Source organism: Condylura cristata, unplaced genomic scaffold (genome assembly GCF_000260355.1).
Source record: "Condylura cristata isolate star-nosed mole 26May11 unplaced genomic scaffold, ConCri1.0 scaffold00033, whole genome shotgun sequence".
In the NCBI taxonomy this organism is placed as follows: Eukaryota; Metazoa; Chordata; class Mammalia; order Eulipotyphla; family Talpidae; genus Condylura; species Condylura cristata.
The window spans coordinates 2,023,383-2,046,478 of record NW_004567134.1 but is presented as its reverse complement, the minus strand read 5'-3'; the positions used below and the strand labels follow the sequence as shown (position 1 = coordinate 2,046,478).

Genomic DNA, 23,096 nt, shown 5'->3' with positions numbered 1-23,096 from the left:
TTCCCAGTAGACTTAATGGGCTCACTTGCTTCTAACCCCCACTCACCCAAAAGCCATATACACGGAGCTGCCAGGTGGATTCACCTGGTGCATGTCTACCTCACACAGCTCCAACTTACACAGCTATGGGAGCCCAGCTGCCACCCAAACACAATTCAGTGTCTCAACATGTAATTAGTATAGGTCATCTCTAATCTGTTGACTCATGCATCTCCTTCTATTATTCAAGAATCTGTATATATTTGCATGAAACTTTCCTGCAATTCAGACCTGTCTACATTCTCTAGAGTTGCCCTTCTTTTCCTGCTTCTTAAAATGTTTTTCTCTTGTGGTATATGTTTCTTGTTCTCAGGGTAGGTTGTGTAATTAAGGTATTCTGAACCCTCCTCAGATGCCTGGTCCAGAAAACAAAGCAGCAAAGAAACTCCTTCTCTATTTCCAGAGAACAAACTGCATCTCCTGCAGAATGAGCCATTTTCTTCCTGATAGTTATATGTCTAAATCTTTGTAATTCCAGACTTTATTAGACAAAAAGTGTGATTTATATTAGTAGTCCTCATGCTGCACAGAATGGAAACTCCACACAGTTGTTAAAACAATAGTCTAAAAGTACACTTTCCTTATCTAATTATCCCTAATTTCAGTAGAATTTAAATATAAAAACACCAATTTTCTATAACCTGCTATTTCATCTAGAGTGCTTGCTCTCATATCCAGCATTACTGTTCCATTTAGGATGCAACTTCTTAGTTCAAAAAGACTGTGCAAAGAGAGAGTTGCCACATAAGGTTTACTCCACCGGTCACCACCATCTTCAACATCCTCTTCAAATTTCAGCCATCTGAATTAGAAAATATAAAAAGTTTATATAAAATGACAATTTAATTTGTTTTCAGAAACTCAAGACAAGAAATGTATTCTTTTAAAATTCCACTATTTGTTCCTTCACAGAGAAATAAAGATAACCAACACCAAAATAAAATTTAATTACAAACATTTTTACAAATTAGGTCAGTGGTCTATTATACCTACAGTTAAGTTACCTTTGAAGCTCCTCTTTTTATTCTAGTTATCACAGTAAGTTTACAAAAGCAAACGTAGAACTTTATACTTTGAAATTCTAATCATCTTTAAAAGATTTTGAAACTTCTTTAATCAAAGACATGAAAATTTCTTCTGTGTTATAATCAAGAATTAAGGATTGCTTAAGTAAACAAATATTGAGGAGACAGAGTAAACCTAAAGATATAATTTACAGGCACAACGTAATTCTCTGTTCACTATTTTTAAACCACAAGTTCAATTATAAATGCTCATTATAAAAAGAAATCAAATAAAGTTATTATTACCTGGCAGTTTCTTTCCACTCATACTCTTCCCCATCTCTGTAGCACAGTTCATCCATTTCCGTGAAGAGATCATGTGGAATATGTTCTTCATCATCATCTTCAGTACCAAGGATAAACTGGACTCTCTGGGATGGTGTGTCTTGACAAAATAACAATTTAAGTAGATTCAAACTTTTCCTCAATGCGTTAAAACACATTGATAGTTTTGAAAGTGAAATGCTTATTATAAAATAAATCTATTCCCTCAAAACTCTTTTCAGTATTATTAATATACCACTAACTCTAAAAGGTAACAAGAACCAATAATCCAGAAAAAAGGAGTAGCGCAAAAAGATCTGAGACAAAAAAGGAAAATGTTTATAGTAAATAGAAAAATTAATCTTACAACTGATGTAAAATAAAAAGCCAATATCAAGAAATGTGAGATTAATAGAAATCCTGTCCTTCAACAGATAATCAAATCAGAACACTTTTTTTTTCCACCGATAACCAAGAAATCCAGCGTAGTAGATAAAATCTTCAGGCATAAAAATTTTTTAAAATGAAAAAAGTTTCAATCATTTTCAAGAGCCTGATGATTCCACATATCTATTCACTGCATATTTAAAAAGTAAAAATACACAATAGAGAAAAGGAAATAAAATATCCCCAAATTAAAGTTTAAATGCCAAGACTTAAATTCTACAATTCTAAAGCAGGACTACAATGAAAAAAACAAAACCCCCTACTTTATTCCACATACTCCAAACAGATTTTAACCTATGAACTGAATACTTTCTTACAGAAAGAAAAATATTCTTTTTCAATTCATATTCCTCAATGTATACAATGTGTCAAATTAATGCAGCAGGCATAAAATTTGAAAAAAGAAATGCTGAGTTAGAAAAGCTTTCCAGGAAAAAAACCTTGAACTATTTTCTCTTACCATAAGAAGGAGATTCCCGTCCATCTTCTTTATCTGAGTCTTTATCTTTTCTTTTCCGGTGATGATGTTTGTGTCCACGATGTCGATGCCGTCGACGACTCTCTTTACTAAATGGGACATGCACACCGACATATACGGCTCGATGACCTAGCAATGATTTGGTAACATGTCATGGTTTGCCAAAAGGGAAAAAAAGTGATTGCATAAAAGTATGCCTCAGTTTACCCTATAACATAGAATTCATGTAATTAACAAAGCTGGTCTCCTGCTATTTCTCTTATTTTATGGAGTACTACACAGAATGTTGCACCAAGAACTAATACCATTGACTAGTAATAAATATGTTGGCTATACAGATTGCTTGTATAATAATCAGTCTGCACATCTAAAAAGACATTTTGAGGGGCCTCCCTGGTAGCACAGGAGTTAAACACAACACTAAGAAGCTATCAGAAGCCACTGTAGCACAAGTTAGATCCCCAGCCAGGGAGGTGACCCACATGGTGCAGAAGACTGCTCCTGTCTCACCTACTGCTCCCCTCAGCAGTGTATTTCAGTACATCTACCTATTCTGTTCCCCATTCTGTTTCTGATGAATCCTCTCGCCTGTACCCTAGTTCTTGCATGCATAACATACAGAACTGGGGTACAGGGCAGAGGCTCAGCCAGAGACAGAGTGGGGAGCAGAACAGGCAGATCGACGAAGTACACTGCTGAGGGGAGCAGCGGGCGGGGCAGGAGAGGTCTGCCGCGCCGTGTGGTCACCTCCGGGGCAGGAGGGAATGGAACTCATGCGGAAGTGGTTTCAGCTTCTTAGTGCAGTGCTTTAACCCGCTGCACCACCAGGGAGGGCCTAATAAATCTTTTAAAGTAGGTATTTTGAAATAAAACAGCTTGATCTATCTAAAAGTTGTATGATATGGACATAAGTTTATTTCATCTACACGTATAGTCCACATTTGAGATGTCCTAAATAGCTATACTTTAATAATGATTAAATACTTTATAGCCACAAATGGATAGTCTCAATTTTTTTTTTTAAGATTTATTTATTTATGCTTACAGAACTGGGGTACATGCCAGAGGTGCAGGAGCGGTGAGAGGATTCACCAGAGACAGAGGGGAAAAGAGCAGGCAGACTGACAAAGTACACTGCTGAGGGGAGCAGCAGGCAGGTCAGAAGAGGTCTGCTATATGGGTCAGCTCCCTGGCTGGGGAATCGAACTCATGCTGCAGTGGCTTTGGAGAACTTCCTAATGCGGTGCTTTAACCAGTTGTGCCATCAGGGAGAGCCCAGTCACAAATATTTTTTAAAGTTTTGAAAAATCTCAAATTAGTAAGGTACAAATTGCTGAGACCTATATTAAATCTAAATAGCCCAAATAATCCAATCCAAGGGTAGGAATTGTTAGGCAGGATTTAAAAAATGAAAAAAAAACAATGCAATAAGGCTATCATATACTTTTAGAACAGAAAAAGCTACGACTGGTGTTTCATCATATTGACCAACAAAATAACTGTTTTTGAAAGATAATCTTTCCTTCTTCCCACTAAATTAAATTGAATCAAGGAACCAAAAAGCCAGCAGCATCATGTTAAACACTGAGGGGCATGAGTTAGTTTAAAGGAGGTTCATTATAAGGTATACAACAAAAATTAATTATCAACTATGCAAAATATATCTGGCATAGGGGTGTTTTTATGCCCTTAAGTAACATAAAAAATGCTGAAGTATAAACAATGACATTTCTTCTCTAACAAACTTCAGTAAATGGTGAGAAAATAACATACTTCAAAAAAACCATGATCTTCAACTTTAGACGAGAGTTGAAAATAGAGCCAATCCTTATTACTTGTGGATTAAGTATCTGAAAATTTGCTGACTCCCTAAAATTTATTTGTAACACCACGATCAATAGTTGTGATGATTTCTCACTCATGTACACATAGGCACAGATCAGTAAAAAAATGTCTCCTGACACTCAGCTAAGTCTGAAAAGTGGGATGACACTCTTACTAGTTTCCGATGCTAATATATTAAAGACAAGCAATCTTTTTAACTAAAAGCAACTGAGTAGACCTAAATGAAGATTGAAAGAAAAATTACTTATTTGAACATCTCCCAGCACTGTTTACTATGTGATAAGCACTTGATGAAAATTTACAGATATTAAATACCAATTAAACAAATATTATATAATAGCCCAAATTTAAAAGCTAATTATGTAGGGTAGTGGAAATACTTCAGAATTAAGGGTGGTGATCACTGCACAGCATAGTAAATATACTAAAAAACTCTGAGTTTATACACTTTAAGATGGGGAATCTTGTCACATGAATTATATCTCAGTAAGTGAAAAAAACTAACAACTTAACTGATTTACAATTTTAATCAAACTATTCTCCTATCAAGAAAAGTGGAAATCAGAGAGTCAAACTTTTGCCATTGTGTACTGGGAATTAAAAAGTTGTTACTCCAATTAGTACTAATAATGAGTTTTGGCAAACAAGTCCCAATGCACCAAGACAAAAAGCATCCATGAGTCTGTAACTTAGAAAAACCAGATGAACTTAGTAAGAATATGGCAGAACTCAAAAGTTGGGAGGGCAAGCCTTATTGTTTTCTTGCTTTTATTATCTCCCTGTGTTCTAATTTTTCCTTGCCCCTTTACTTTATTCCACCAAAGGCCTATTCAGTTGTACTCTAAAACAAATAATCTCTTCCTCAAACTTGATGATGAAATTTAGATAGTACAAGTATGCAAAATGAGAGCACTGAGGTAACCAAAGGAGCCAAAGATACCTCAGCTGCCTCTCTTCAAGGTTCAGGTCACATGTTAATTAAGGATGACATTAAATTATAATGAATGAAATTAATCACCATATATTTGAATTAATAAAATTATAGCTAAAAATGTTACCTTTGTTAGTCTTTATAATCAGAGTTAATACAAATTTTGAGAGATTACTGAGATTCTTTCCAGACTACATAGCAAGTCTAGACTTCTAAAGTTTATTTTAAAAGTGAGGAGCTTCACTTGTTCTAGAAAGTAAATGTAGAGAGCACTCATTTGGATGTGTTTCTGTCTCCCTTTTAAAAGCAACGGAGTGATGTCCCTAATAAGGCTCAAGCTCTCTCAGAGGACTTCAAGAATGTAGTTATCACAAAGACCCAAAAATGAATCTATCAAAACATGTGACATGAACACTAACTTATCCAACTGCACAGTTACGATACGTCACTTATGTGGTATGCTCCCCAAATATCCACAATCTCAGTCTATTAGTGTAACATTAGACAAACACAAATTTGAAGACATTTTAACAAAGTATCTAGATACCACTCACCAAATTGTCAAGGTCACGAAAAGCTATCATAACCTAAGGCGACATGACAACTAAATATACTTTTGGATATGGAATTGTTCAACTGAATCCTGGAACAGAAGAAATCAGTGGAAAAGCTAGTGAAAATCTAAATAAAACCTGTATTATAGTTAATATTATCAAACCAAATGCTAATTTCTTCATTTTTCAGCTCATGATAGTTATGTAAAATGTTAACACTAGAAAAAGTTGGGCCAAGGATATACAGGAACATTCTGAACCATCTTTGCAACTCTTCTGTAAATCTAAAATTATTTCAAAAGAAAAAGAAAAAAATGAAGCCATTTGCCAGAATTTCTTCCTAAGAGAGGGTAAGTTGCCAAAGAAGTCATTTGCTCCACAATTCTACGCTGAGGTTATTATAACATTTTAAAAAGCTGATCAGATGTCACAAACCTATAAAAGGAAATTTATATAATAACTGTGGCTTATTAGTTTGAATCTAATTTGCTCATAAATACCAATTAGCTAGCCTTTGCAAAAGAAAAAAATATATGCGCAACTAAACGGTTTTTGTAACGGTGACATGGCAATATCCAGATAAATAATGGTAACCATAAGTGAAATTTGAAAAGCATTCTAAATCTGTTACACCAATACTATCAACAAAGAATTAAAAAATCTGAGAAAGTTATATATTCAGATATCAGTGAATGTTAAATAGGCCTTTACAATATTATTATTTTTAAACAATATTCAGAAAAGTTTAAACACTTCACTAAGCTGAAGTTATTTTAAACCAGACTTACTTTCTAGTTCTTCTTTTTCAAACTTGGTGTTGACAGTTGAGCTTGTTTTGCCAAGATCGACAACAGCTTCTTCATCTGGACCCTGTAAAAAAAAAAAAAAAAAAAATCATCCACATTCACTCATAAGTCAATATATACTAAGGACCTAACAAGAGGTAAAAAATTTATAATAACCAAAACTGTATTTTTTTCTTCTCATGGGACTTAATTCATATTATTGCTAACTGCAGGCTGAATATGCAGTGCCACTTTCACTTGTAAGCAAGCCAGATTCAAGGTTTATGTTTTCTTTTTTAACTAAGTAAAGGTCATGCCAAAATTTAACCTCTAAAGAGAGTTTAAGTTTTGTGCTGTGAGAGTCTACATTCGTAATTTTGTTCCTATTTTCAACTCAACGAAGACAATACTGATAAAAACTGCAGACTATTCTTAAGAGAATTTTATCTTTAACTTCCCCTTCTCAACTTCTACTGAACAAAGAACACTATAAACATCATGAAATACGTGTTATGAACTTGTAAGATTCTGTGCATGGATTGAAAAAGAGGAACAAATCCCCCACCCTCAACGCCTGTGACCAGAGTTCCAGCTCATTCTGGACCCTTGTCCAGCAGAGGTCTACTGAAGGGTGCAAGATAAGTGTTACTGAGGGATGCAAGATAAGTGTGGCCTCCTAACCTTCACTGGTGCTTCCTTGCACCTTGTCAGACACAGTTCTCATAAAGGTGCACCAACAGATGCACCCAGAGTCAATGAGCAGGGCTGAGGAAGCCGCCAGCCGCCCTTCCAGCTCCTCAGGAAATGCTGCTACATTCTAAGTGACAAAGCCTACAGACCAGGGTACAGTGAGCAAGGATTCTTGTGCTCAATCGACCTGGGACTGGGGGCACTTGGCAGGTGGCCAGTCAAGGTTTTGAACAGATGGATGCTAAGTTCTGAAGAAAAGCTGGTCGATGTGAAACAGGCCTATCACCATCAAGGGTAATGTGGATTAGCTTACAAAGTCTGTGCTCTGTGTATGTGCTGACAGGAAACTCAGAAGGTGGAACCTCAGTCACCAAGTCATTCAATATCAGATGGTCCTTAAAAAAGCTCTGGAAGAAGCTTAGGAAGCTTAGGAAGAAGTTAGGGAACCAAAAAGGAGAGAAGGGAGGGCTGGGCTGGAAGAGTAAGTGACTTGAATGTAGACATTCAGGGCAGGCACAAAGATGAGCTGTAAGAGGAAATGGACGTTGTTCTAGCGCAGACAGGAAAAACACTACAAACTTTCCAGAGCAGGAAGGGAAAACACTTTCAAGAAAGAAATAATCTAATCCATTATACTCAAAGGTCCTTATGTTTTAAATGGTACCTTATAGACAACATGGACAACTGGAGATGAGAAAACTAAATAACTAAATATTAACTACAACAATACTCCACCGAACATCATTTCTTCTAGAATGAAATTACTTTATTACTCTGCTTATAAACCTCAGCCATGCCCATTCTGTAGCTGAGCTCTCTGCCAGCATCTCCCCAGCACTCTTAGGTCACCTGAGGGAGTTCAGCTTCTTGCCACTCCCAGTGTCAAGCTTAAAATGGAGGACCAGTTTGTTTTAAAAATACCATGTAAATGGGGTTGAATGATCATTTTAGGTCTTCTCTCTAACTTTTGATCTAAAATATTATACTACTGTAAGTATATTTTTCCAGCATACAAACAGTAAATTCATATACGGTTGTTCCTACTATCCAAACTTTGATTTGTCCATATCCTCTTTAAAACTCTGATTTGAATTAAATACTCAAGTAAATTCCCTGCCATCCAAACTTCATCTCTTTGCTACGCAAAGCTCAGACTCTGACATAGTACAGTAAGAAAACAGATACCCAAACTTACTTTCTAGAAACCCAGACTGTAGGATCAAAAAGATCTAGATCTCAAGAGGTACTTGGTATAAGTCTGAAGGGATCGATGTTCAATTTCAAATAGGAAACTCAAAGAAGTTAAATGACTGCCTAAGACACCAGGTAGAAAGAAGTGGGAAACAGGCCATGAGAAACAGGCCATGAGAAACAGTCACAAAATGGACTAAGAAGCTAGACAGACACCAATGCATATGGTTAATCAAACTGCCCTCAGGAGCTAGTAATGAGGAATGGCTGACTCAGGAAACAAACAAACAAATACCCACACAAAACAGAGTCAAAAAAGAGCAATTAATAATTACCATCCAGTAAGCATGCCATACTTTATACCCTGTAGCTTTCCTCCCCTAACTTCATATCATTTAGTCCCTAAGAATGCACAGGCACAAAAGATAAATTGTCTCCTAACCAAAAGATGCGGAAGTCTTATTATCCTAAGAGGCAGCACATGGTATATTTCAAAAGGGATTAACTGCTCCCATTCCAAGCTTTCAGTTGCCTGAACAATGGCCAACATAGGAAGAAAAACAAAACACAACACTAAGTTCTCAAACCTAAACAAACAAAAAAAGGTACAAAGAAATAACTATGGTGATATTTAAAAGTAAACGTTTAGATACACTAACAACAGTAATTAGCTAACAGTCAACAAAAGCTTAAGTTGGGCAATCTCACAATTTATTTTTATTGAAAATACACATATTCTTTGACCTCTAAAGACCTATAATAGGAAAATATTACATGGTTGACCAGTTTGTTCCCATTAAAAATTATCTGTGAAGACTTAAAAGTCAAGAAAGAATATTATTGTACTGTAACTGTTTGAGCTCTCAACAGTTTTTCTGTATAAAATTGTATAACAAACTAAAGTTAAAAATTTAAATTCTAAAAATTTAGAACACTAGCATTGTTAAAAGGGAGGTGGGAAGGGGACATCTGCATTTTTCCCTTCTCTTAAAAACCGTATCTAGCTTTTCGAAGTCTGTGAAACGTAAGTCTGCTATATATAAATATTAAGTAAGCCACACAAATCTGGCTATTTTGATGTTCGCGTAATTCAGCAAAGTCTGCCCCATGTGAAAGCTGTGGAGTAAACCAAGTCACTGGTCTTTGCCATGGTAACATTTCTGAAACAAACACTGTATTCAAGGTCCCATGATTCTTGATGAATGCTATAAGCCATTTGCTAGATATAAAGTTAATACTCTACGCAGCAAGCTAATTTTGTCTTACTTATTAAAATATGTAAGTACATATTAATATCTGGAAGACTAAACAGCAAACTCCTATCACTCTCTCTCTCAGTGGGAGAACAGTGAGGAGCAACATATTCTGCAGTGTTTAAATTTTTATTACAGGTTTTACTTTTAGCAATTTTTTAAAAAGAAAAAATTCAAATATTAATCTGTTAATATGTAAGTTCATATTTACATTTATATCTAGAAAATAAAAAGCTTCCTCATTTTTTAACTCACAGAACACAGTGGAAAACTAAAAATAGCTCTGGCTAAGAGCAACCCCTGACATTAAAATGTTCTCACTCTTAACCTCACAAGTTGTGTCACACAACCCTGTGCTTACAAAGCCTACCTAAAGGAACACAAAGCCACTGAGGAAACTCATACCCAAAAGTATAAAAATGCACCCAAAATCTATCAAGGCAAAATTAACTCACTCTGGGCCCTCTCTGGTGGTGCAACAGGTTAAAGCACAGCACTACAAAGCTAGCCACAGCCACTTCAGCAGGAGTTCAATCCCCAGACAGGGAGGTGACCCACATGGCACAGCAGACTTCTGACCCAAGCGCTACTCCCCTCAGCAACTCACTTGGTCAATCTGCCTGTTCTCTCTCCTCTCGCCACCCCTACACCTCTGTCCTGTACCCCAGTTCTGTATGCATAAATAAATCTTCCCAACACAACATGACATTGAAGAGACTTTAGAATTTTCTGTGAGATAATAATCAAGTTTAAATTCTCTTTCTATGAAATGACATGTGTACAAGGGGTTATTTATTGCAGCTTGTAAGAGGCAAGACTAGAGGTAATTCAAGGAATGTGGATATGTGCCAATCAAATACTGAGCTACTGAAAACAAAATGAGGACTAACTCTATACTGGTATGAACATGTCTAAGACCCATTATAAAACAAAATACTCATACTACCACAATCACACAATGTGATAATCATATGCTACTTTTTGTGTAAGTCCCCAGAACAGGAATTTACAAAACAAAACAAAATTTAATTTACAAAACAAAAACACTGGAAGAACATCCAAGAAAAGAATAAAACTAGTTATCTCTGGCCTTAGAGGAAAACTTCTGTAATTACTAAATTTTCACAGTGCTTTGATTTATTTATCTTAACTGTGTAAATAGTTAGACTTAATTATGTTATCTTTTGAAACAACTTCACCTATCTCTGTTGGTCCTCATCTACAGGTAGAGGTATAATACTCACCTGGACAAAACTGGATTAAGATACAAAGTACCAAGGACAAGTGTATATCCCACAGAAGACGTGGGTCAACTTTCACTAAATCTCAGCTGTTCAATGTTGCAATAAAAACAATTTCTCATCTATCATGCAGCTTTAAAACTACACTAAATAAAGGAGATGTGATTACAGAAACAAATGTTGTTAATTTGCTAATCAAAACTAGTATGAAGACTTAAATTTTATCCTAAAACAGCATTATAGTTGTACAGGACAATTATTCATAGAAAATATAAATTAAGTATCTAAGATGAAATGACAAAATTCTACTAGTTTTCATAAGGCTCTAAAACAATTGCTGTAACAGATTTTTAGGTTTTATGATATATTTAAATTCAGATAAACCTAGACAATTTACCAAATTTAGCTTTGCCCTATTTAAGAGATGCTAGTTCAGTAGTTTAAGGTGAAGTCCAACATCACCATTTAAAAAAACCTCTTCATGTGATTCTGATGTATACACTGAATTCTGAACACCAAAGTCCTTGAATGATGGTAAAGATCTAAGACCTATTTATTTAAATTGTTCATCAATAGAGGCTGCTTCATGCCTTAATTTCAGGTCTGACCCGCACCACTGTTCACTCCCACTTAAACTGTTTCAACCCTTCAGAAAGTGAAAAGCTCATTCCAGTTCAAGAGAAAACACTCTGAAGTCACTATACACTTTCACTGTAATAGAAGCAACCCTAAATCTAGTGTCCTCAAAGTCTTTTTGTCTTTTATACTGCAATTTTTAAACTCAGGCAATCATGCTTTCCATAGACAAATTTAAAAGCCCTGAGGAAAATGCTTCACTAGATAGACCAAGAACTGAGATAAAACGCTTCAGAAATGTTTATTTCAAACACCATGATTAAAACTAGAGTTTATGGCCCTCCCTGGTGGCGCAGCGGGTTAAAACACAGCACTGAGAATCTAAAGCCGCTTCCGCATGAGTTCGATTCCCGCCTGCCCTGGAGGAGATCCACAAGGCGTGTGTGGCAGACCTCTCCTGACCCGCCCACTGCTCCCCTCAGCAGTGTACTTCGTCGATCTGCCTGTTCTGCTCCCCACTCTGTCTCTGGTGAAGCCTCTCACCATCCCTGAGCCTCTGGCCTGTACCCCAGTTCTGTATGCACAAATAAATAAATCTTTAAAAAAAAAAAACAAAACTAGAGTTTAGGCCCTCTCTGGTGGCGCAGCGGCTTATAAAGCACAGCACTGAGAAGCTTAAGCCACTTCCGCATGAGTTCGATTCCCGCCTGCCCTGGAGGAGATCCACAAGGCGTGTGTGGCAGACCTCTCCTGACCCACCGCTGCTCCCCTCAGCAATGTACTTCGTTGATCTGCCTGATCTGCTCCCCACTCTGTCTCTGGTGAATCCTCTCACCCTCCGCATCTCTGGCCTGTACCCCAGTTCTATATGAATCAATAAATACATCTTTTAAAAAAAAAAAAAAACTAGAGTTTAAGGAAAAAGTTAATAAATAGGAAGATGGAAGAACAAGAAAATTCGAAGTGGGAAGCATAAAAACTGGAATGTAGTAATACGAGAATAGAGATTGTTAATAGTACACTTTATTGTCAGATGCGTAGTTACAAGGAACGAGTCAGGGATAAATGGACAACCTCATTTAGATTCTATAAATCACAGCTATTGATTACACTATTTCTAGGAAGGGACCCATTCATTCCAAGTGCACAGTATAAACACACCAAACACAAATAGAAATCACTTTGTTTTAAGGTTATCAAGTAAATTTATTAACAGAAATAAGGATCATAATAAAACTTATTCCTGAAACAGGCTTTTTAAAAAACTATTTCAACTTTATTATGAGTTAAAATATATAGACAAGCACAGGCAATCAATCAGCACAAAAGGGAAAACCACCAAAGATCCAGTGGATGTTTCTCCGCAAAATAAAGCAGGTGTTCTGCCAAGACTTGCCATCTTCATTCAGCATGGGGTTCTTGTTAGCTGAGTACTTTTAAGGCCCCACTGCATTTTTCCCTCAGCAATATGGCCTGCTTTCCTGTCCTCCCCTTTGATAATTAACTCCTCTTGGCCATGAACCCAACTGACCAAAATTAGTTTTATTTCTTAAAAAAAAAAAAACAAAACACACCCAGGAATCAAAGAACTGATCTATTCCCTCAACAGGTATTTACTGAGAGCACACTATGCAGAGTTTATTCCAGATAGTGGAGATGCATCAGTGAATGGCGAATTGTAAATACTCAAACATCCATCTTAGATGATGTGGTTCTCCTCTCTGTGATAAGAAATTTTGATATAAACAAATTCTTTTCCACTCCTAATGAATAAATGAGACCTCACAAGCAAATAGCCACAGAACTAGTCTAACTTTTCCAGCTCAATTTTCTACTTTCATGCACGCACGCACGCACACACACACTCTCACACACACACACACACACACACACACAAAGCTTTCAGAACTTCTTATTCAGACCACAATGTTGAGGAAAGTACTCTAGTTACAAGCTCAGTCTCTAGCAGCCCAGTCCCATGGATTCTTCATTCACCACTGGATTGATCAGGTTCACTACATTACACAGTACATTACAGTGTTTATTATAACTTGTAATTACAGATTTATGTTAACTACTGTCTTAACCATTTCTCAGCCTGAACAATGTTGCAGTAAGAGATTAATCAAGTCTGTTTTGTTTGCTACTGTATTCTTAGCATCAAGCAAGGTATGGCCCTTGACAAATTCTCTAATAAATACTTGCTGAATGTTAAAAAAGATGACACAGAGCTAAATATATATATCAGATCCACTTTAAAGATTCCTTATGAAAACAATAAAAGTTCAAACATAGAAAGATACTCAATGTTTTGAAATCTAAGCAATCCTTTTATAAACAAAAAGTCTAACACATGAAAAAAATCAAAATTACCAGTGGGAATTCCCATCAATCTAGTTTTGTGATAAAAAGACTTTGCTCATTTTACTAATTCCTCCCAGAGCCAGTTATCCTGACTGAAAATGAAAAATCTAGAATTTGTATTTTCTTGGTCAAATGATTAAATTAAGACTTTACATGCCAATGGCATATAAGAGGGAAAAAACAGAACTAAGAGAACTAACATTTTATTCATACTCTAGACTAATATCCTCTTTGACATCCAAGGTTTACCAAATCCAAACAGCATCACAATTAATTTGATGATATGAAACACATGTCTATAACCAAAAATAACACACCCCAAGTATTATGACTATGAACAATGTAATCTCAGTTATCAAATACTTCAGTGTAGTTTCAAAATACAATTAACCAGCCATTAACAAGACAGATCTCTCTCCTCAGCCAAATGGAAATTTTTAAGCCTCTTTCAAATAATATTAACCAATATATCGTAACTAGTTTTATAGACTAACAAAGATGCTACAAATACTGCAAACTTTACACAAGGATTTACTCTTTCAGCAGATGACTTCTATGGCCAAGGACACAGAGGATGATACTATTCTAAGCCAGTGTTAATAAGCCTGACATTTCTTCAAGCTTCACTATAAACTCTAAAAGCTACAAATTTCTTTGTAAATAGCAGACAAGATCATAACTAGGTACATACAAGCAACTTCTTCTCCAGGCAAACTCTTTCCATAGCAATATAAAAATACTCGTCTTTGATAATGTAATGAAGTCAGTCAGTCCCTTGAAGACTCAAGAGCCAGGAGTACATAATCTGCCTTAGGTCACTGAGCTTTTCCCAGATGAACTCTTCTAAATTGCTTTCATGGTGCAGCCAATCACAGTCTTCTTTGTTACCTAATCTTCTATGCTAATGACTACAACATACACAGGGTCATGACATAAGAGATTTGGAAAGAATCACATATTTAATTGTAACTAAACACCAAGAGGAGTTTAGCAACCAGTTTTCAACTGAAACCTTTCTGTTAGATTAGTTTAACAGAGAGTACATTCTAAGGATATTATGTAGATGTAAGTGTTAATGAGTTTCAGAAAACTTTTGTGTGTATAAGTATCTTAAAAAATAAATTTTCAATAACAATAGATTATTAAATAAAGTGCTTTAATTTCAGGAAAAAAAATCCAATGATGTTTTCATTTGAATGAAATGCTGCTTTTTATATTACTACTACTATTAACTCACTATGACTATATCAGAACAGGATTAATAAATCACATTACAGTATTAAATTGAACTTTAACCCCCAGTCAAGTATTCTTATGGTTAACAGGTAAAAGGAAAAATTAAATTAGCAACAATCTCTACCATTTGAATTCAAGATTGTTTTACACTCAAAAATTAATGAAAACTCAAAAGGACTATTTTTTCATGTTAAGTTTAACATCTGTATTTACCATGTTAGACATAAAACTACGTTTTAAAATATGCATTCAACTTTATTTTTAAAAATAAGGTCATAGTGTGTCTACATAAGTTTAATACAAACATTTTTAAAAATAAAATTTTGTGGAAAAGTGGCTTTCTTTTTAAAGTAACTTATATTTAAGAGATGACAAATGACAACTGGATTCTCACAGCTTTGTAATCAGTCTAATATAATGTTATTTAGTTGAATTATATGAAAAAAATGCAGCCATTCACAAATACCCTATGGGTCAGGGAAGCACATTTTAATGCTTTTTCCTGGGAATGTGAATATTCCTCTTTGATACCTTCCCCAAATTCCACAGTCACTTCTTAAAGGCTAATAAGCAGATGAACAATTCAAACGAAATGTTTTGTGATAATATTGAAATCAACAGATCTATCATGCACTTGCAGCTATTTGCAAACCTACCCAATTCCATAGGTATTAGAACTTTTCCAAATACCATCTCATATACAATTTAAGGGATTACATTTGTTAATAACATCAATAACCTTATACCAGGTAAATTAAAATAAGCAGCTTTCCAAAACTATTTTTTAGGAAACCAGACTTATCATCACTGGTTATATGTCCTACCAGTTGATTTTCTTGAAAGTTACAGGTTTGTGGCCCTCCCTGGTGGCGCAGCGGGTTAAAGCACAGCACTGAGAAGCTAAAGCCGCTTCTGCATGAGTTCGATCCCCGCCTGCCCCGGAGGTGACCACATGGCATGGCAGACCTCTCCTGACCCGCCCGCTGCAGCTCTCAGCAGTGTACTTCGTCAATCTGCCTGTTCTGTTCCCCTCTCTGTCTCTGGTGAAGCTGCTCACTGCCCCTGAGCCTCTGGCCTGCACCCCAGTTCTGTATGCACAAATAAATAAATCTTTAAAAAAAAAGTTACAGGTTTGTTCATTTCTTCCTGAGGATCTGTCATGTATCCAGTCTGAATGACCCTAGTCTGTCTGCCAGTTATTTTCTGAGATAAAAATGAAAGCCCTTGAAGGAAAGTATCTAACTGAGCTCACAATTCAAGCAACCACACCAGTGCTGCTTCTCCAACCACTACTTCACTACATAGCAGAAGTGATTTGATGCACCCTTCCTACTCTGTCATTCAGAGTATCAAAGCAATGTGTATTCAGATGCTGATGTAATAAAAATTAGCTTTCACTGCTTCATCAACATTCTGAAGTGAAAATCGTTGCTTTGTTTCTTTAACTGTGAGTGCCACCAGTACTGTTTGGTGGTCCTGCCTTGTTTTGTGACAAGGCACAAGCAGTATCACCCATTAGAGCCTCTGCCCATCAGCACAAATGTTCAACACAGAAAAAGGCAAATAACACCTTAGCATTATCATGAAAATGACTCTGACCTTGCAGATCCCCTGAAAGCATCTAAGGGTTTAGCAGGTTGATAGCTACTGTAAAAGAATACACATCAGATTAAAATAGAGAATGAGAGAGTTGGGGTAAGTTGTATTCTTTTTCCTCTGTGATGGTATTAATTCAATGAATAGCTGAATATGCACAGAAAGACAGCAGATTAAAAAGTATTATTTTGTTACGCTGCATTTTCAGAATATTTATCACCTGTTAAGAAAACTATGCTAACCACCATCATATATATAGTATATAAAACATTCAACATTCAGCTATATCACTTTATTTTGTTAACTCTGACTAAAACTCAAGAGAGTTAATTAAATCCTTTCTTCAAAGTTACAGACCTAGAGGGTTAGGATACAAACACAGTCCATGTTATTCCTCTACTCTATGTATAATAAACTTCAGTGGAAAAAATTGACAATTATATATTTTTTAAATTCTAAATGAATATGAATGAATAAAATATTTACCAAATTCATATAAAATGCATTCTAAAAAAACCTAAAAATATTGGGCCCTCCCTGGTGGCACAGCGGATTAAAGCACTGCACTGAGAAGCTGAAACCACTTCCGCATGAGTTCGATTCCCGCCTGCCCGGAGGACCACAAGGCGCGGCAGACCTTTCCTGACCCGCCCGCTGCTCCCCTCAGCAGTGTACTTTGTCGATCTGCCTGTTCTGCTCCCCACTCTGTCTCCGGTGAATCCTCTCACCCTCCGCATCTCTGGCCTGTACCCCGGTTCTATAAATAAATCTTTATATTGGAAGGACAGATTTGCTTCCTGGTACCATCAAAATAAAGTCTATATGTTAAAAAAAGCAAAGAAGTGATATCTTCTTCAGAAATATTCCCCACCCAAGTTTACATTGTTTAAAAATAAACCTTCCACTACTCTGAGACGAGATACTAGACCTGTCAGCATCCCAACATAACTAAAACTGTGAAGTTCAATAAACTTCGTTAACAACTAGAAACCCCAATGACATCACCAGTTACAATGAAACAATCATATTTTTTTTAAATTGCCAACCTTTCTATGAATTATTTTGGGTAAATGAATAAGAATCAAAAGAGATGTTATTGACTGATTCTAAAAACTCTCAACACAGCATATCCAGAATGATGGTGAGCACCTTGTAAAGAATCAGGTTCACACCAATTTCTGGAATGACCTCTTGAAATACACTAGTTGTGGAAAATTTTGACCTTCCCCAATGGTATTTAAGTGCTTAACTTCCAGGTTAAGCATGTCTCTCTCCCACTGGATTAAAAGGCCTAAGCATGAGGATTTAAGTAGAAGGAAAGGGGAAGAGGATGGTAAAAGACAAGAGGTGCCAGGGAGAAAAGAAGGAATTAGATGTACACAAAATTTAATTTTCCAAAATGCTATTTTTAATCAAAACACAAGATATGGGCCCTCCCTAGTGGCGCAGCGGGTTTAAGCACAGCGCCACTGCAGCATGAGTTCAATGCCCGCCCAGGAGGTGACCACATGGTGTGACAGACCTCTTCTGACCCGCCTGCTGTTCCCCTCAGCAATCCGTCTTTTCTGCTCCCCACTCCGTCTCTGGTGAATCCTCTCACCGCTCCTGCACCTCTGGCCTGTACCCCAGTTGTGTATGCATAAATGAATATTTTTTAAAAAATACAAGATTTATGGGGCCCTCCCTGGTGGCGCAGCGGGTTAAAGCACAGCACTAAGAAGCTAAAGCCACTTGCGCATGAGTTCGATCCCCGCCTGCCCCGGAGGTGACCACATGGCGTGGCAGACCTCTCCTGACCCGCCCGCTGCTCCCCTCAGCAGTGTACTTCATCGATCTGCCTGTTCTGCTCCCCACTCTGTCTCTGGTGAAGCCTCTCACCGCCCCTGAGCCTCTGACCTGTACCCCACTTCTGTATGTGCAAATAAATAAATCTTTAAAAAAAAAATACAAGATTTATTCCTTCAGCATATTTCTTGCTATGACTATGCTGGGTATTAACCAATATTCAAATAAATTTTACAGCTACTTCAGATACCACATATAAATTAGATCACATAGTATTTGACATTCATCTGGCTAATTTTCAGCCATACATTTACATGAATCGAAAATCAAAAAAGTCTTACTTATCCCCTTGGTCTTTCCACCTATTTTCAACTTTTTCTCTATGCAACCAGAAGTGTATTTATCTATTTCTACAAATGCAAGAAGCTACATTACAAAGTATATATATATATATATATATATATATATAAAATGTGTTTTTTGGTCACATAGAATATATGCTAAAGTATTTTTTTGTATTAATGCATGGAAACTACATTTTAATATAAACTGTTAAGCTATAATGTAACAATTTATAAATGTAGAAAATGGCAGAAAAATTGAAGTTCTGCAGAAGTGTCTGCAAACAAGCATTACACTCTTCCTAAGCATTACACCCAACGGACATAACACCTTTCTGTTCTTGGTAGCCAAAGTTGCCAACTTAACTTTAATGTACCATGTTAGTCTGTTTATTCTACAAAAAGAAAACTAATTTTCACACATACACATTTCTCTTCCATACAGGCTTTAATCATATTTTTATCTTATTGATAAATTTTACAGAGCTGTCCCATATTTAAAATGAAACCTAAGCCATATCCTCCGGTTAATTCTAAAATTGTAAGCCACTGTTTAAAAACATATGAAATACTAGCATCACTAAGTAAGTTACTATGATTGACCAAAGATCAAGAGTAATATATTAAAGTGCAAAATATTGAAGATTTTACCGAGTCCCAAGATTTCATAATCTCTAAAATACTACAGCAATTTGTACACTGTAAGTAATGGAACAAAATTATCTTTATTTGCAGATATGACTGCGTACCTAGAATATGATATTCAACCAGTTAGCACAAATAAAAACATTTACTTGATGGTAGCCAGTTACAAGATAAATAAAAGTCAATAGCTTTTCTTTATACTAGCAATTAATGAACAAGAGGTAGGAGAAAAAATCCTATGCAATTTCATGAGACAAAATGATGAACATGGGTAAATTTAAAAGAAGCAATAAAACTTTATTAAAGAGCACTAACTATTGTAAAAACATTCCTTTCTGGATAGGAAATGGAGGGATTCTGCAAAGCAAAATTGAGGAGAAAGATAAGTTCTCAATGGCTTCACTCTTCTGTAGAATATAAATAAACCAAACAAAGGGAAAGAGAAAACCAAACCAAACCTAGAAACATGACTACACAGGGGCGGGCTTCCCGGAATGGGGCAGAGACTCGGGCCTTGGAGGCAGGCATGGCCATGGGCTGAATGCTATACAGATTGGTTTTATGCAACAAAGACTGTGTTGCTCTACAGATGTCAAGGATCTACTAATTCAATATGTAGGATTTAATATTGAATTAAATTAAACACAATATTAAGTTACCAAAGGTGAGAAATTATCATTTTAGTCAATTTTTCAAAACTATGATCAATTCATGCTTTAACTAGATACGATTGATAAAAAAATCAAGTAACATTTTTGAAAGCACATTTCAAAGTCAGTTACCAACAGAAAGATGGCTCAAATTTCACTCAAAATATTCCTAGTTTATAAAAATGAAACTGTAGCACAGTAAAAAGAAACTAACCTTTTCTCCACCTCACAGTCAGGACATTATGTAATCACATAAACTAATTTTTTAGCCTTAAATTCAGGAAAAAGAAATACTAAAGAGTACAAAATTTTAATTGCAAATTTCAGTTAGTGGGGTTGATGGGGGGGGAGTGTTGGGGATGTATAAATTTATCTTAGGTGGACAGCTGCACAAGAATTAAGAAGCTTCTCTAAGAAATTAAGATGACTGACATAGTATCCTACAAGTTTCCCCACAGATGTGAAGTCACTGTCAACACGGGACCCCACACAGAATAACTACTAACATGTAGTGGTATTGCTGCTGACAAAAAGCAAAGGACTCATAACAGTTTTTGACCAAAAAGGAGGGGGGCTGCATTCTGCTTGTAATTTATCAAATTTAGAGAAAGCATGTTTTAAGTTCTGTATTTAAAACTAATGTATTTATCTCAGATTTTCCCAAACTCTTTAGAAATAGAAATGTGGGAAGAATAATCTCCTTTAATAATAGAATGGGGCAAGGAAGATAATTCCACCTCTTACTACAGAGTCACCCTGTGATTAGTATTCATTTTTATGTTATCATGGAATATCATAACAGATATAATTTGATAAAACTTGTGTGCATTACATACACTGATCATTTTCAAACTCTGGGCCCATCTGACCTCAAAATCTGTGTCCCTTGCACTAGTCTACATACCTGCCACAAGTTAAATTCATATAACTTTACCTCACTTTGCACATGATTTTACTTGTTGGTATACCTTATGTAGGGAATTATAAGTAAAATCAAAATCATTAAATTACAAAAATGTTCACCTGATTATTTTTAAATACTTTAAACCTATTTTACATGTTTAGTTAAACACTATCACACAGGAAGCAAAAGTTCAATGTGATAAATCAGCATCAATATTATAACATGAAAAAAGATATTATTTTGACTTGGATTCCACAGATAAAATTTGAAACAGACAAGAGGCAAAAAATGCTGTAAAACAAGTAGAAGCCTGTCTCATTTTAAAATATGTCTCAGTGAGAAGCAGAGCTAGGCCACATCTTTCACCACTGCTAAGAACGACTGCTAAGTTCACATTGCTTAATTTGGGCAACCAATTCAGTTTTCACCACCTACCACAACCTTAAAATTTAGGGTTGTACGATCGCCATCTAGTGGCTACTGTAGAATGTGGCCTTTTTCTAGTGTTTATGAACAAAAGATGGCTCTAAATGCTGGTTCAAGGCTGGGCGACGACATTTGAAAAAATTTTCTCCAGCAATTGCTTTAATTTCATTCAGAAAAATCAAGAAGAGTAAGAAGAGTAAGAACAAATCAGTAAATAAGTAAAAAGACCCTTAGAGACATCCTTTACCTTTTTGCTAATCAAAAGACTCAATGCTTCCTCCTTAGTAAGGTAGAAAAGAGTATAGTCTGGGGGGGCGGGGAGGGGTTGTATAATCCAGGTGCAGGTGCAGGTGCAAGTTATCAATGAACACACATCATTTATTCTCAGAATAAAAGTAAGATCATCTCTTCCTCGTCATCCCCCCTCACTCTCCTACCTAGACCCTAAACAGACTATCCCTCAGTGTGCTTATTCTCCGGACTTTACAAGCACACAGATTCTCCACATGTAGTTATTAAACTGATTTTTCCTTTGCCAACAGCACAATGCTGTTTTGATTATTCATTCAGCCCCATACGAACCCAAAGGGTAGGGGATTTTTCTGCCCTGGACCCTGACATATATAATCAGCAAAATGAAAATATGATTTAAAGCTAGTAAATTCAGATATAATTAAACTTAGGCTTTCAGTACAAATGAACTCCTCTCTTCACTCTAAAGGCATTCAAAACCAATGAAACTGCTCTTCAAAAACTTAGTCTTCTCTTTTGAACTTTTTGTTCTGCTATTCTTGATTCTAAGCCTTCAGAATAGGGCTTCTCAATTTTATAACTGTCGACTTTTGGGGCGGATACTTTATTGTCAGGGGAGCAGCTGTGCACTGTAGGATGTTCAGTGGCACATCTGGCTTCTAATCCCAGCAGCGCATGGTCTCTCCAATTGTAACAAACAAAAAAGCTTCCAGGAAATTGCCAAATCATGTCCTAATACATACCCATTGAGAATCAATGCTTCAGAAATTAAAAGGGGAGGTATGACTGATTTCTAGTATTTTAAAGACCCTGTTGGGAAAAAACAAAATCTCCCAGGTTCTTCTTCAGAAGTCAGAATGAACTCACACAAGGGCAAAGCTAAGCGCCCCTCCCCCATCCTTTTACCAAAACTGTTGATAGCAAGGGAACCCCCCCACCCCCAAGAGAAATTTATTTGAACTGGCATTTAAGTTTTATTGAAGGCTACTCACTTGTTCTCAAAGTATAAGAATCTTGAAGACCATATATGGATCACGTTGCTCAACATTAAAAACATTAGTAAAATGAAGGAAGGACAGAAATCTCCATATGCACAACTTTTAAACACCATTCTACAACATGTTCTGAGGCCTTACTTATGCTCCTGACCATTCACACCGCAAAGTAAGAACAAAGTAAGAGTGATGCAAGTGAGGCCTGACAAAGAAGCCACAGGTGGGAGGTGAGAAAGATAAAGATGGGGTAGTCTCTGAGGCCATCTTTCTCTTAGGAAGTTTTTGTTCAGTTTTTTCTGAATCCCAGCAAAATCTCTACAAACCAAGAGACTTCTCTAGAATATTTGCACAGTTCCTCCTATTTGTTCTCATTTACTGAGGTTAAAGTTGTCTATTATTATGCAATAGTGATATTCTAAAAATTTAAGATTAAAATATTGCCAAACTATTACATGGACCAATGTTACCACAATAAAGGAAAAAAACAATCACATCAAAATCTCCCCATTCTTGGTATCCAACCACCTTGTGTCATCACCAAATC

The 23,096-nt window shown here is 36.2% G+C and overlaps 1 protein-coding gene across 1 annotated transcript in view; it reads right to left on the bottom strand.

Annotated features, from left to right (window-relative positions):
* The window catches only part of SLC4A7 (solute carrier family 4, sodium bicarbonate cotransporter, member 7), a 188,767-nt gene that overhangs the window by 47,723 nt on the left and 117,948 nt on the right, over positions 1-23,096 (bottom strand). Inside the window, exons 4-7 of the mRNA XM_012732071.1 lie at positions 6,411-6,492; positions 2,275-2,421; positions 1,350-1,488; positions 681-841 (exon numbers count right to left, since the gene is read on the bottom strand). Coding sequence (XP_012587525.1) covers positions 681-841; positions 1,350-1,488; positions 2,275-2,421; positions 6,411-6,492 — 529 coding nt within the window. The remainder of the gene's footprint in view (positions 1-680; positions 842-1,349; positions 1,489-2,274; positions 2,422-6,410; positions 6,493-23,096) is intronic.